The following is a 15,804-nucleotide window of genomic DNA, read 5'->3' as shown; positions in this document are numbered from 1 at the left end:
AAGAACTTCTGAGAAGCCCAAAACACTGTTTACCATATAATTATTACATAATTACTAATTATATTCCACACCTTTCTATGAAATGTTACATTTTACAATAAGTATATTTTCCAAAATAATATTATGTTCTTCTCCAACAGGTAGAGTTCTCTTTTTGCTAACAATAATTTTATTGTTTTTCTATATTTCAATTTTATTGTAATACTTTAATAACAAAGAAATAGGTTGCTGTGATTAATTCTCCAAATCCTAATTAAGGATGGAGGTCCCATGGTTCGGTATGGTGGTATATATCTAATCTCAGCTACTCACGAGGCTAACAACAGGTATACTGAAAGTCGGAAGCCAGTCTGGGCAAGTTGATGAGACCTTGTCTCAAAATTAAGGTGGAAAAAATGGTAGCAGTAAAAAATTTGCCTTGCATGCATGAATCTTTAGGTCCAATTCCTAGGACTGCAAAAACAAAAGGAAAGAAACCACCAGCACCACCACCACTAAAATCAGGCCTTTAGAGGCTACACAATCAACTATACTGCTTTTTGTTCAGCGTTATTTCTACAATTTTTTCTTCTTTTCAAAAAGATGCATACTCATATATAATAAAATTCCGAAGTATATCCCAGTAATAATGTTTTGCAGTCTATTTTAGCCTGAGGGTAGAAAGAAGCACATTTTTCTCTCATACTTTAAAGATTAATTTAGGAAGCACTTGTGTATGTATAAACACAATCTGCGAGACCAGGACAGGTCAGTCACTGCACATTGCAGTCCAGCCCAGTGTCATGCTGGGTAGAAGTGTGGTTCACTGTGTGTACTAGAAGACATGATAACCAGATTATGGGATGGATGTTTAAAATAAGTCACATCTAAAGTCTACTGTATAAGATGTAGTATGGGTCAATTCACTGAAAACAGATGCAACATTTAAATTACAGTGAAGCAGTTTTAAATATTTCCTTTGGAAAGACAGAGCCATGGAGAATTGAAATTAGTACAAAAAATATCATCATTTCAATAGTGAACTGAGTTCTTTACCAAAATGGACACAGAAACAGGGAATTCCAAAAGGCCCACCACCTGTAAGTTACTTCAGCATGTGTTTGCTATACCTTTTCCTATTTGGGGGTGCTTCATGCACACCAGGCATGTGCTCTACCACTGAGTTACATCCCAGCCCCAGATGACAACTTTCATTCATGCCATCAAATTGGAAAAGATGAGGAGATTTGGAATACAGCTATCAGCACTCTCAGTGGCTCCTCTCTGTCAACACGATGGCACTGGTATAGAACTATTACCATAATAGGGTTTCTTCTGCTATGTACTGGTTTTTGTGAATGTAGCCAAGGATTCCACTCTTTAGTGGGTCCAGTCAACTGGTTCTTTGCTCATCGATTAAGTGCCAGTCTTAGAAAATTACAGTGTGTCCAGCAGGGAGCAGCATTACAACAGCCATGAAACCTAACTTGACTATGAAGCCAGCAGAAGCAAAAGGGCGAGAAAACCCACTTACCATAGGTTTATCTGTTCTGTAACACATTCAAGTTTTATGATGGTTGCAGGACTTCCAGAAAAAACAAAAAACAAAACAAACCTAAAGCATGTCTCAAAGCACACATGGGTAATCAATCAGTGGCTTCGGAATCCTACAGCAGGAAAGCAAAGTTGTATCAGGTAAAGACTTCTCCAACTTGAGCTACATTAATACACACTGTGAGTGAATGTTTCTCCGTTAACCGCTAAGACAAATCCTCCTCCTAGGGGGTCAACAGGATTCTAAACTTGCATATTCAAGGGCACTGGATCAAAAAAACAAAACTCTATGAATTTTTAAGTCCTTTATCCACCAAGAATTTATGTAGAAGAAACTGGATGACATAACAGATAATAAGATCTAAATCTACCTAGAAAGAACTGTGGCCAAAGAATTAAAGAAGCTGATAAAACAACCATACAGACCTCTGAAATATTTCAGTCTCATAGACTTGACAAATTTTCAAGAAATAAAGAGGGTATAAATATTCACTTCTACAGGTCAGCATGAATATCAGGTTGCCTTGAAGGACGAAAAGGTAGCAGAGAAGTAGTTTCCACTGCTGCTGTGCAAGAATGACTATTTATTTATGAAGACTGCACATGATTGTAGAAAAATCTCATGAATTATTATAAGACAAAAGCAAAATATTGTGATATGGACTGGAATGTCAAAATCTGCTCATATTTAACTATAATTCTACATCACTTCTTATGACTGCAAAAAAAAATGTTTCATCTCTATTTCTATTTAAAATGTTAAGCAGTTTGCTTTGCGTATTTACATGTAACATTTCAGTGCCCAAATCAGAAACCAAATTTCTTCTTTCAAAAGATAACATAGGAATACTCAGCTTTACATATATGTATAACTGGATAGATCTTACATATTAGTATGTGCAAATATACAAACTGTTATCTAAAATTTAATGAATAGAGTGTAAGAGGATTCCCACAGTTTCATTCTAGCACAGTGACCCAAGCGGTGTGACTTGAATGTCTACACTGAGACTGCAATGACCCTGTGATTGTCACCAATCTGACTGAGGTAAAGCATGACACTTTCATCTCCTTCAGTGGGAAGCTCTTGAGCACACTCCTCCTCGTGGTTTCTCTCCTAGCCGCTTCCTCCTGGCCTGCCCCTGCTCCTGGCTTTATACACGTCACTCTTCTGACACTTCCATCTGTATTTTGTCTCATTGGTAATGCATTTCAGTATCAACTCCAATATTCGTTTTATTTATATCCTCTCTTTTTAATCCTACTCCTTTTTTTCCTTTTACATTAGGACTTTTATTTATAAGTGGGTTTTCCCTCTGTAACAACCCACTTAAATATATTCTTTCATCTGTTTACCTGGCTGCAAGACTCCACTAAGTACATTTCATATTCCTCCTATTCGTAAAAATACCTTGAGTTACTTAAATATTTAAAACTCTAATGAGACATTTTAGAGTTGAACTTGAACCATTCAAAAAACTCAGACATCTAACAACTCATTCTAATGAAATTGGAGACAACTTCTATTAATAAGGAGGTGATTTAAGATTCTACTAGGCTGATGTGAAAACATGCTAGTAATAATCTTCTTTAAGTCAACCAAACTGCAGAGCTATTTGTTCACATGTATGTGTACAGTCCATATGCATGACTAGAATGTGCCCAATACTCCCTACTCCCAGCATATATTATCAGGACTGAGAAGAAAAGTAGGTTTTCAACTCAGCATGCTGCATTTAGTAAGTGTATTATTGCCTTATAATCTCATAAAAAATATAGCTTTGAATTTTTTAAAATTTATATATTATGCAATATGTTTATATAACTACCTAAAAATTGGACTGCAATGGGTTGCATCCTGCTCTCTGCCACACAAATCCATGCTCACCAGGAACTCTAGAACATGGCAATATTGGATGGTCTTTGAGGATATAATTAACACAGTCACAATGGGTCATGACCCATCTTGCTGCTGGGAGGCTTGAACTACCAGCAGCACACGTACGACTGTTCCACTGGATGGTTTTTATTAATTTTATTTGTAAGATTTTAACTAGGTCTGTTTGTACCACCAGTGATACAAGACGCCTGATGTCACAGTCACAAGTGTCCCACTGGTAGCTCAAGGCGGGAGAGGGTGTTAGGAGAAAGGACCAGCATGAACTCATCCTACATTAGAAAGGGCCATCTTCGACTAAGGACACAGAAACTGCATTAAATGAAAGGTTGCTGAAATGTGAGGCTAATTGAACATAAATAGTCTTTGGAGATATACATAAGGATCAGGATGAAACTCTACTGGGCTAGTTGTGCCGTGAATCTAATGAGAATATAGACGGACACACTGAGTCACAAGGAGGGTGGTGTGAGCATGGAACATACTGAGGCTGGAGTAAGGTGCCTTCGAGACGAGGATCTCCCAGGAGATGTGGGAGAGGGATGCAGTAGTTTTTCCTGCAAAGACAGAGAAAGGCACAGGACAGTCTCTCCTGCACAGCCTCCAGAAAAAATAAACTCTATTGACACCTTAATTTGAGACTTCTGATTTTCACAACTGCAGGACAAATATTCTGTTGTTTTAAGTCACCATGTTTGTGGTGATTTACTATGGCACCAACCCTAGAAAACCAATACTGCACACAGACCTCATTTCATTCGTCGTGTTTCTGGAGTTAAATGAACTTATAGCTGTAAGATATAACACAGGGAAAGATCATGCAACTGTGTGCATAAATTGTTTGCATCCATGAAAAATGTCTGCACGGCAAAGGAAAGCCCTGTGTCACTGGTGAGTTCTACCAAATGAGTAGAAAAGAATCAACACCAATCTGTCTCAGTCTTCCAAAACATTTCAGAGGAGGGAACCAAGCTAACTCTGTAAGGTCTGCATTACCTGATACCAAAGCTAACAAAGACATTCCAAGAAAAACTGCAAGCCAACATCCCTCATCATGACTGACACAAAATCCTGGCAAACCAAATTCAGCAGTAGATTAAAAGGGTTGCACATCATAACCAAGCAGGATTTATTCAACACAAAAGTCAATCAACATCATATAAATGGAAAACCCATAATCATCTCATTGATGTAAAAGACATTCAGTACCCTTTCATGAAAAAATTCAGTATGCTTTCATGAAAAAAAAAAAACAACCAACAATATAGGAATAGAACAAAACTTGCTTACGTATGATAAGCGATATATGAAAACCTCACAGGTGATACATACTCCATGGTAAAAACCTGAAAACATTTCCAAGATCCCAAGGGACAAGAGAAGGATGTCCATTTTTGCTTCGTCTATTCAATGCAGCATTGAATATTCTAGCCAGAGCAATTAGGCAAGAAAAGGAAACAAACTGCACCCAACTTGGAAAGAAAAAAGTAAGATTGTCTCTGCTTACAGATCTTCTATATGGAAAACCCTGCTCTACTAGACTAATTAAAGCAACTTAATCATCAGGACATAAAGTCAATACACAAAATCATTTATGTCACTATACACCAACAAACACACACTCTTATAATAGCATTCAAAAATGAAAATAGGGGAAAACAAAAGGTGAAAGATCAGTACATTGAAAATCACAAAATACTGCAGAAAGAAAGTTTAAGACATAAATAAATGGAAAGGGATCTTTCTCAAAAACTGGAAGACATTATTATTAATATTCAGTACTACTCAAAGTGACAGAGAAGTTCAATGTAATATCTATCAAACCCAAACTTTTTTTTTTGCAAAAAAAGAAAATCTAACTGTAAAATTGAAAAGAATTGTCACAGACCCTGAATAGCCAAAATAAAATTTAAAAATTTTGAGGACCCATACTTTTTTATTTTAAAATTCAATACAAAGTTCCAGTAATCAAGACAATGTAATATTGTCATAATAACAGATGGACAAACAGAAAAACACCCTAGAGATAGATTCTCACATAATGGTCAATTTTTTTTTTTTTTTAACAAGGGTGTCAGGACTATTCACTGAAGAAAAGATGGTGTTTTTCACAATGCTTTTTCATTTTCATGCTGGGGAATAAAACATAAGTGTGTTATTTTAAAATTATGAAGGCCTTTGCTTTAGTGCTGACAATCCTAACAAAAAGTTTGTTAATTTGAGGTGAACCCGAAATTTCTATGCTCTGGAGAAGGAAACAATTCTAATTTATATTTCATAAGACAGAGACGGGTCTCAGGAGTTTCAGGGTCATTGGTCAGTGGGCTAAGTACATCCCACTTCCCACCGCAGTTGTTTTCAGTTCACATTCTCTCCCCACAGCAATGGCTTTGAGGAGATACCCACTGTAAAAAGAACAATACTGATTTTTATTCTAACATCTACAAACTGGTAAGTTCAGGTTTGGGCCCAGGAGGGTACTTGAGAGAGGCGGTGGTGGAGGAGGACAGGACTTCTGGGTCAGCCTATCTACATTCAGGAACTACAGGGACTGAGCCTTCCGCGATGCATTAACCCCTAAGTTTCATTCACCTGTGAGTGGGTGAGGATGAAGTAGTGTGTGTGCAGCTCTATACACTGCATGGATCACAGAGGGCATTCATCAGAAACACCCTGACTACTCACAACCCCAGAGCAGGACACTGAAGTGACATCACATGCTGACCCACCTCCTGGTACCTTCGGTGCCCCCAAATCCAGACCTAAAGAGGATTCTGGTTGGAAAGGACAATTTTTCCTTACATTAGCCCTTCGAAAATCACGCTCAAGAGGGGCGTGACAGCATGAACCACCAGAGCCTGGAAAGCTGCTGGGAGCCGGAGCCACAGTACAGGAAATCACAGCGACTGGAGCGCACCGTGCTGAGACTGGCGGCCGGTGGCGCGCGGGCGAGCAAGTCTTCCCACTTCTCTACAGTAAGATTACACTTCTACATGGCTGAAAGGAAACACAATCAATTCCAGGGTCGCACGCGAACACCAAGCGTTAGGGAACATATCCAGCCCACTGTTAGCGCCGCCCAGGGCTGCTTTCCCACGGCAGGGGGCGCAGCTGCAAAACACACAGGGCTCAAATATGTAGTCTGGTTCCAGAACCAGGGGCTATGAAGGACAATCTTCTGAGAGGAGATCCTCCTGTCTGAAGGGACCTGCCCTCCAAAGCCTAGAGGCTGGAAAGCTAAGACGTGGCTCTGCTTTTTACGCTCCTAGAGAAGGAGTCCTTGCTCCCAAGTGTCCACTCGAAAGGAAAGCATACCAATAAATTGGCTCTATGGACTTACAAAAAAGTCCCTGACAGTCTTCCCTCTGGTCAGATATAGATCTGCCGGGAAAACAGTGGAGAGAGGCCTGTTCCAGTTTACCTACAGTTACTCAACAGGTCATATATTTATCAACGTGAATCACCACGAATCAGGGACCACCAACATTTAAGGAAATACGAGCATGAAGAATGCTGAGGAAAACAACTGACCACAAAAAGCAACCCTAGAGAAATCACAGGTAATTCTGGCCAGGGGGTAATACAGAAAAGAATTCTATTAAATGCCTTCAGAGATTTGGGAAAGACATAGAATCTAAAAAACCATATGGAAGAACAGAATGAAAAGAACACCGGAGTTCAAAGAAATATAACAGAGATGCTTGTCTGCACCCCGCCACCAAAGATAAAAAGGCTGGAAGAGGTAAAGAAACAGAGGACCAGCCCACAGGGGTGGTAATCCCCGCAAAGAGGTTCCAGGAGAAGAGAGACTTCTCTCCCCTCCAGACACCATCCTCTAGTCACCCCAACACATGCACCCACAGGGGGGAAACACCCGTCCTGAAAGGCAGCACACTCTGTTTTGATGTACATGATGTTCCTGGACACAGCTGTGCTAATTTGTCTACATTTTCTCTCTGACTGCTTTGTCATAGAGAAGTTGGGATACAAAGCCTAAATACTCACTATGTGATCTTTTATAGAAAAACATTTGCCAAATCACTTTTTAAAGATGATGCTAGAGGTTGAATCCAGGGCTTCTGCACTCAGCTATATCCATAGCCCTTTTTTTATTACTTTGAGAAAAGGTCTCACTAAGGTCTTAAATTGTCCAGGTTGAGCTGGAACTTCTGATCCTCCTGTCTCAGCCTCCTGGAGAGCTGGGAGTAGAGGCATATGCCACCATGCCTGACTAAAATATAACTCTAAATAAAGCTCCTTCAAAATTAATCAGATAGAAAAGACATGAATTTGAAAAGTCTAAGACAAATGAGAACCTATCACTACAAAAAGACAAGAGATTATACAAGAATCCAATGTCAAGAATGCAATTAATGCTATCAAATTTGAAACGTTAATTTAACAGTTACCATTCCTAAAAAGTACAAATCAGACAGTTAGAATAATAAGTCAGAAGAGTCATGAATAATTTTTAAAATTGTGTCACAGACGACTCCAATTTGGCTCTGGATTATTATTTCTTTTTTTTGTGTGTGTGTTTTTCGTTTATCGGTACCAGGGATTGAACTCACGACTGCCTGCTTGCAAGGCAGGTACTTATGCCACTGAGCTAAATCCCTGGCCCCTGGATTATTATTTCTTATAGATACATTTACCTGACAATTCTACTTGAACCGAAATATGCCTAATGTTCGAGGCACACTTCATTACATAATCATTCCATGGCATATGTACATAATCATTTTAGATTTTAATTTATGTAAGTACTCACTTGCTCTGGGAAGTTTTGGCTCACCCCCAAATATAATTCAGTATTTTACTATTCTCAGAGATATTCTGAATAATCCACTATGATGGGAAATCATAATGAAAATTAGAAAAAATTATGAATGATGATGAAACATAGAATGCTAAAAGTGCTTAGAGAAAACTCACATCTTAACTGTATAACCTATTAGAAAAGAAATGTGGGAAATCAATGAAGTAAGCTCCTATTGAAAAACGGAAGCAGCCAAAACCTCAGCAAATGAAAACCAAGGCATGTGGAAGGAAAGAAATAATGAAGATAGCAGCAGCAATTAATGAAATAGAAAGTAAACATGGAAGTAAAAAAAAGCTGTCAAGTTAACTTAATTCTCTAGTAAAATCATGGGAAAGAAAAATACGTATTACCAATATTAGCAATCAAAAAATAATTTTTGTAAAAGAAGAAATCAGTAGAGTCACTAAAAAAGCAGTAGGAATTGCTTCTAGTACAGATGGGAGCAAACACACTGGAAAAGGTCAAAATAAACCCACCAGATAAAAATTTGGACAAAGTACAAGTATGTGACAGTTCTAGAAATTTAATGGAAACAGATAGATTTTGTTAGGGATTAGTTACAAAAAAGGTGGCCACAGGGCAAGTTCCCAGTTTTCCCTGATTTAATTTGAGGCAGCATGGTTCGGCATGGTTAAAATTAGAAAAGAAGCCATCTTTCTAACAAACCTGAAGAGTCACAGAGAACCGTGAAACGAGAATCCAGAGAGAACTGGCTGCTTACATAGATGGGGCTTTACTGAAAAAGTGACAATTCAGATCAGCCAGGAGGAAAGGAAACTGCCTCCCATAAAGATGCCGGTCTAACAGGAACCCATGGAGGAGGACCAGCGGACCTGTGGCCTGCCTCCCCACGGAAACAGAAGCAAGATTCTCCCAGGCGGCAGAGAGTATGTCAGAGTATTCTGATTGAAGCCAAAAGACAAGGATGTGAAAGGCAACCACAGACAAAAAGAATAGACAGATCCTTCATCAATGGGGACACCCAAATGGCCAATAAACGTATGTGCAGGTCTCAACCTCTTCAGCCAGATTCCAAAGACATCTGCACGTCAAAGCTTTCAGAAAGGCGGACAGGAAGGAGAAATACTCAACAGAAATTCCCCCACTCTCCTAGTAGGGCGAGTGTAAACTGGTAAGCTAATACTGAAAAAAACACTGGGCCACAAATGAGAACCTATCCAAATTGCTTTCAGCAAGAGCATGCATACTGAATTATGATGCATTTACATAATACTATACTGCAGTAAATCATCCCTAACTACATACTTTAAACAGCATTCATCAGAACGAGCCAAAGCCAAGAACACACACCGTATGGCTTCACATACATAAAGTTAAAAAACAAAACTGTGACCTAGAAGGCAGACTGTGGTTTCCTTCAATGAGTACAGTGCCAGGCAGGGGCAAACAACAATTATCTGAGGTCCAGGAAGGCCCTCGACAGTGTAGGCTCGAACTTGACCTCCATTCCTGCCAAGGTGTTGCCAGAATACCAGCAGCGGCCAGGAGTGACCTGCAGTCTCTCAGAGTTTACATGTCCAGGCATAAGTGTGAGACAAACTGCAGGGCTGTGGGGAGCTGCTACAAACCCAACGGAAGGGGTTGGAACCCCTCACCTCATGGGGTCCAGCTGTTTACTGCAACCACTACATGTTCTCTGGGCACCTTAAACTGGCTGCTTGCAGCAGAAGGTGGCCTAGTGCTCAGTTGAGGGCACAAAGAGATGGAGGGCCCACAAAGACATCAGAAGACAGGAGGGGTGTGGTGTTACCTACCCACAACCCCAGCACTCTGGTAAATGACACAGGAGAACTGCAAGTCCCAGCCCAGCATGGGTAATTAATTATTTAGTGAGGCTGTGCCTCAAAAATAAAAATAAAAAGTGCTGGAATGTAGCTCCGTGTGAAGGCCCTGGATCCAATCCCCCGTACAGCAAACAACAAAAACATACAAAAAAGTAAAATACCTGATTAGGAGTCTGGAGGTCAGAGATGTGACCTGGGGTATGGCTATAATAGTAACTGGAATGATGGGAGTGAATGAAAGCAGCCTATGAGATAAAAGAGAAAATGGTCTTATAGGATCTAAGATTTAATGGCAAAGAGAAAGAGAAAAAGTCTCATTTTCAGTTACACCTCTTAGCTAGGGAATGGGCCTTCCTTTCAAACACTGACCTCTGTGCTGTACCCTGGTACTCAAATGCTATGAAACTCTTAGGATTTTGTTTGGTCCTTGGTGTCTACTGCTTCACATCTCCCAACCCCTCCAGCCAAAACTATTACTCAGAAACTTGCTGTGCCTCCAGGAAACAAGAGCATCAAGGTATCACGGTCCTCATTCATGTCTTTTTGATTTTCCCCAGTATCTTATCTTCCCATTCTGTGTGTGTGTGTGTGTGTGTGTGTGTGTGTGTGTGTGTGTCTCAACAAAATCACAACTACAAAATCCTCCAGTAGCTTTTCTCTCATCATCCTCTGCTTCCCTTCATGACACATCTTTCTAAAACATACAATATTTTACTTTCATAGAGTGTTAAACTTCCTTTGTCGTTCACTTTTTTTTGATATGAGGATCAAACATTCACATCTATGAATTACAGTATTTCACATTTAAGTTGACTACACCAGAAATATCTGCCCTTAGCAGTTATAACAAATTTTCATTGTTAAATAAACACTTTCCAGTCTTTATTTTCTTTTCCTTTGTCCAAGTTTTAAATGGTGCTGCTTCCCAAAGTTTACTTGTGGTTCTTTCTCTTCTAAAATATGCATTGCCTTGGGGATCAACTCCCAGTCTGAGCCATTTACCTTGTATACTCCTTGAGTACTGTGTCTCAGAATAAACATAATTAAACAGATTGAAAACTTCAATTTATGACCCCTTTCCCAAAAACAACTGATATCACAACACACAATTCTGCTTTTCCTCCTTTTTTCTCTATCTTCCATAATCTACAAAGCTGCTGTAGGTGGACACTTCTAAGCTAGGTGAGAGGTTCTCCTCCCAACTTCCTTTTGTCATATCAATCCCACCCCTTTTAATGGTGGGTGATCTTTAACTCATTCTGTTCTCTTTGTCTCAGTTCCATGTGCAGCCACTTATATTCTTTGAGCACGTTTAGCTACTTCAGAAGGATCAAAAAAATCATTATGCCATTCTTTTACTCACAGTGTGTTGATGATTCTCATTTTCCATTATCATTAAGGGGAAAAACCCACAACCTTAAAAAAAAATCCTTTGCCTAACTTCTGCAGCATTTTCTTCTCTTAACCTCCCTCATACAGGGCTGGGGGGATGCAAGCCAGGGCAGAGCACCCGCCTATCACACACAGGGCCTTAAACTCAATCCCAAGTACTGTGTGCACACTTAAAAACCCACTCACAGAAATTACAGGAACCACTTGCACAGAAGCACAAACACATACCTCCTGCACAGCAGCCACCTCCTTCTCAGGAACAGCTCTCATTCTTTTTTCTGCTTTTGTCTTCTGCACATCCTTTAGAACTTGAACTAAGCTTCTCCCTTGTGAGAAACTCAGCCAGGCTCCTCTCTCAGCGGGAGTCAGGTGGCCACATCTGTCCTCCACAGCCCTTTACCCATCTGTCTCCCTGCTTGTGAAATTAAGTAGGACAGAGACTAGGCACTTTTTCTCCTATAACCTGAGCTCTTAAAACACTTTCTGGCACACCTGAACATGAGCCTTAACTTTTCCCTCCATGAATTCTTTATTCCAATGTTTCATATTGAGTTTTACCATAATTTGGCACACTTAATTATATATAACTATTTGGGAGAAAAGTTTTGTCTTTGTAAAAAAACAAAAACAAAAACAAAACACCCTGAGATTAAATGAATACATTCTGTAACAGTGTTATACCAGGCATATATCCTAATTCCATGCACACCTTGCTGGGTAAGTCATGCTTCCTGAATTACAATAAACTGTAAAATAATTCTAGCCACATGGTAAACAAACTATAACTTATTATTACCTTGAGAAAACTAAAAGATAGCATAAATATAGTAGGAACTAAGAGAATCTACAGTACACCAACTTATAAATCAATTATCTGTGATATTTCAAAGTGTTCAACTTGGCAAAAATACTCATGCTTTCATATGATATTGGACAACTTTATTACTTTTTCTTTTGGTCTCTCTAGTGCTTATATACTACACCTCAAAACTAGTACAACTAATGTTTGCTATTTAAGTGCTATATATATGGTTTTCTATGACTAAAGTGACAAGACAGATCTAAGAGATGTTACGGAACAATTTTGAGTGATTGACTGAAGATTTATATTGATGACAGCTACAAATTGGAAGTATGTTGATCAAGTTTTCAAGTTGATAGATTCCTAACCAGTAATGTATTATTTTTCTGAATATAATTCATTAGAAGGAAAAAAAGGCAAAAACTCTAGTCATTATTTAGCAACACTTATTACAATTTATCAACAGAATCAGCCAAAAAGTCACTGACATTCCAAAAGAATTCAGGGCCAGAATTTCAGGGAGGTTGGGATATATTTAAAAGGTATTACCAGGGCACAATGGAATGTGCCCATGGTTACAGATACTTGAGAGGCTGAGGCAGGATGACCACTTAAGCTATGAGGCCAGTTTGGGCAACAAAGTGACACAACTTTATCAAACAAGCAACTAAAAAGTTATTTAGTTGCTTTATCAAACAAGCAACTAAAAAGTTATCACTGATCACTGTCAAAGTCAAAAGTAATGCAGTAGTGCAGCCAAGATCTTGGAGTTCTTTTCACTTTAGACATCTGTCAGTCACAAATGCCTTTAAAAATACTGCTCCTCCAAATTCTGGCTTGAAAAAAAATATTTAAATCCAAAAACACAGTTCTAAATTACAGGGTTTTTCCATATAATTTATAATATGGTTAAGAAAGCTTTAGATTCACAGTGCACAAATAACAGAAAAATAAAGTACGCACATATCTAATTTCTTTTACCAGTTTCTTTTGGGGGGGGCGGGGCGTGAAACCTAAAGTATTTTCTGTTGTTTGCAGCTGGTTTAACAGCCAATGACAATTAAATGTGTGAACAAGGTTGTCAGAATAACACTTGTCATTCACACTGCTTATGGAAAGGCGCTCCAAGGCTTCCCGAAGCATTAATTAATTAAAATCAGCGAAGCTTCGCAGAGGTCCGGGTCCAGGTCTTCCCAGAGTCTCAGCATCCCACCCGCCGCCACCGCTCTGCGAGCAACTCTGGGCAACAGTCCTCATGCGCCAAGCCCCGCCGCCGCTCCGCGGATTTCAGAGGCAGGAGGGCTGGGGAGCCCTAGGCCTGAGGAGGGGGCGGCGGAGGTCTCCCTCCTCTCCCCGGGGCAGGGAGGAAGCGAACGTCCTGAAAGCTCGTCCGCATAGCTCTGAGAGCTATCCGCCCCGCCCACCTTCCTCTAACCCCCGCCAAAGAAAACTCGCCGAGTCAAAAGACAGCTGAATGATCTTACCCAGCTCCGGCCCGAAAGGACCCCGGAAGACCCTCCTCACCTAACACCCAAGGGGGTCTCACCTGCGCTCCGCAGTCCTTCGTCCGTACGTAGTGCATTTCAATAATACTTCTTGCGATTGGTTTACTTGGGAAGAAAGTCTCAGTTCTATTGCTACAGTAGAGAAGGGAGGCGGGACTTTATCTTGGACTCTAATTGGTTGTTTGTTCCCATTCCAAGACTTCCTATTGGGTTCTCACGGAACTCTCCAAGATGGCGGCAGTGTCAACCTGCGGCCCTGGCCCTGGGAATCGTGGGTCTGAGGCGGTGGCGGTAGACAGGAGCAGCGCCACTAGCTTCCAGAGGAGGGGTCCCAGAGCCGGCGGTACCGACGGCAGCGGCCTTCGCCTGGTGTCCATTGCGGGCACCCGGCCGTCGGTGCGGAATGGACAGCTGCTGGTATCCACCGGGCTCCCGGCCCTGGACCAGCTCTTAGGTCGGTTCAGATGGAGATCTGGGTCCGCCAAGGGAGGGGACGCCCGGCCTGGACCGCACATCTCGGTGCCGGTGCCGGTGCCGGTGCTGTATCTGTGTCTGTCCGTCCCTGGGAGAGGTGAGCCGAGGTCGTGCGCGTGGAGGCGGCGGAGCGCCTCGGGGCTGCCCAGCGCCGGCTCTGCGCCTTCTCCGGGCTCCAGCCTCCGGGTTCCTCCACTTTCTAGGCGAGGGAGCCGCTGATCGGGGAAACTGCCTAGCTTCCTTGTCTGCCAGGCAGCTCAGGGCTCGGCCGACCTGCAGAAATTTTTAGCACTGGCGGGAAAAGCATCCTTAGAAAAGGCTTTAAAAAGCATTTTTTTCCCCTTTCAGCGTCATGCTGTTTAGCTCTTGAAATTGGAAAACAAATCATGTTGGCCTTAAGAGAGTGTCTGGGTGTTTTGATGCAAAGTACTAGGTAAAGCCCGTCCTGGGTAGTTAGTTTATCCCCGTCTACGTTTAAGCGTGTAGGTGTGCCTGCGCGTTTGCCTCTTTTTCCAGATACATTTTGCTTCCTGAAGGTGATTGCTGATAATTGCCAAATGACTGGTTTAAATTTAATTCATATTGTAATGAGTAAACAAAACCCAGTTCTTAAGCTTTCTTCTATATGCATTTCTGGAACTTTTCATGAGATGCTTACTGAAAAATATGCTTGGTGACAGACTGTTCTATGGAAAGGCGAATCTGATTAGACCAGTGGGACAGAGCTGCCGTGTTAATAAAGCTTGTGCTCGCCGCCTGTTTCTTTTTCATAACGTGGGATGTGTCTGTTAAATCCGGTGCACGTTTATAATCTATTACAAATACCATTGCTTGTTCCTGAATTTATACTTATTTATCTCTGTAATTCACCCCTGTCCCCAGTTATTTAAATAGACAATACAGAGGGGAGTAGTAAAACAAGCAACCTTCCAGAAAAAGTATGGCTCTTTAATTATTTTATATCCTAACTGGAGTTTGATTCCACTTGAGTTTAGATATTTGCAGATAATGTTTTTTTTCAAATCTGGTGACCTTCTGAATTCTATGGTACTAAAAACGGATATGATTCAATATATATAGTTAAAAATACCCTTGTGTGCCTCATCTGGTATATTTTTTTATTAATTTATTTTGAGGCAGTCTTGTGTCCCAGGGTAGCTTCAGACTAGCAACCTGGTTTAGCCTGTGAGATTACACGCTGCTCCCATGCCAGTCTGTATTTTGTAATTCAATGGGATGTGTAACTTCATTCACTTTGATACCAAAACTCTCCAAACAAGAAGACCATCTTTTTGGCATTATGTCTTCTGTTCATTAAAATAATAAACTGTGCTCAACACAGTTCTTAACATTTAAGAGGTTCTTAGTAAGTTCCTGTTAAAAGTAGTGTATAGAAAAGATGATGCAACTTGTAGAATGGAGGTAGATGTTTGAGCTGTGAAAACAGATTCAGAAATTAAGTGGCATGACAGTCATAAACTCTTAACCATGTAGATTGCTTGTTAGAGTTCAAATTTATTGCCTTCTGCATTGTATTACAGCTTTATCAAATTTTTGAGAACTCTTTTTAGAAA

General features: G+C 40.5%; 2 protein-coding genes across 17 annotated transcripts in view; one reads left to right on the top strand and one right to left on the bottom strand.

Moving 5' to 3' along the window:
- The window catches only part of Immp1l (inner mitochondrial membrane peptidase subunit 1), a 78,189-nt gene extending 64,267 nt beyond the window's left edge, over positions 1 to 13,922 (bottom strand). For 4 of the 9 annotated variants that reach the window (XM_063256742.1, XM_063256740.1, XM_063256743.1 and 1 more), the window contains exon 1: positions 13,798 to 13,922. The gene's annotated coding sequence lies outside the window, so the exon portion shown is untranslated. The other 5 variants (XM_063256737.1, XM_063256738.1, XM_063256741.1 and 2 more) reach the window with 5 other exon arrangements.
- A 27-nt stretch (positions 13,923 to 13,949) lies between these two features.
- Positions 13,950 to 15,804, top strand: part of Elp4 (elongator acetyltransferase complex subunit 4) — a 195,056-nt gene continuing 193,201 nt past the window's right edge. For 3 of the 8 annotated variants that reach the window (XM_013146774.3, XM_063256726.1, XM_063256730.1), the window contains exon 1: positions 13,953 to 14,210. In XM_013146774.3, the coding sequence (XP_013002228.1) occupies positions 13,988 to 14,210 (223 nt within the window). In that variant the 5' untranslated portion in view covers positions 13,953 to 13,987. Of the gene's footprint in view, positions 14,211 to 15,804 lie in introns of all 8 variants that reach the window. The other 5 variants (XM_063256727.1, XM_063256728.1, XM_003464482.5 and 2 more) reach the window with 3 other exon arrangements.

Source organism: Cavia porcellus, unplaced genomic scaffold (genome assembly GCF_034190915.1).
Source record: "Cavia porcellus strain 051 isolate PalLab524CR breed Dunkin Hartley unplaced genomic scaffold, mCavPor4.1 scaffold_9, whole genome shotgun sequence".
NCBI classification, from domain to species: Eukaryota; Metazoa; Chordata; class Mammalia; order Rodentia; family Caviidae; genus Cavia; species Cavia porcellus.
The sequence above is the reverse complement of the archived record's forward strand: the minus strand, read 5'-3'. Positions and strand labels throughout refer to the sequence as shown.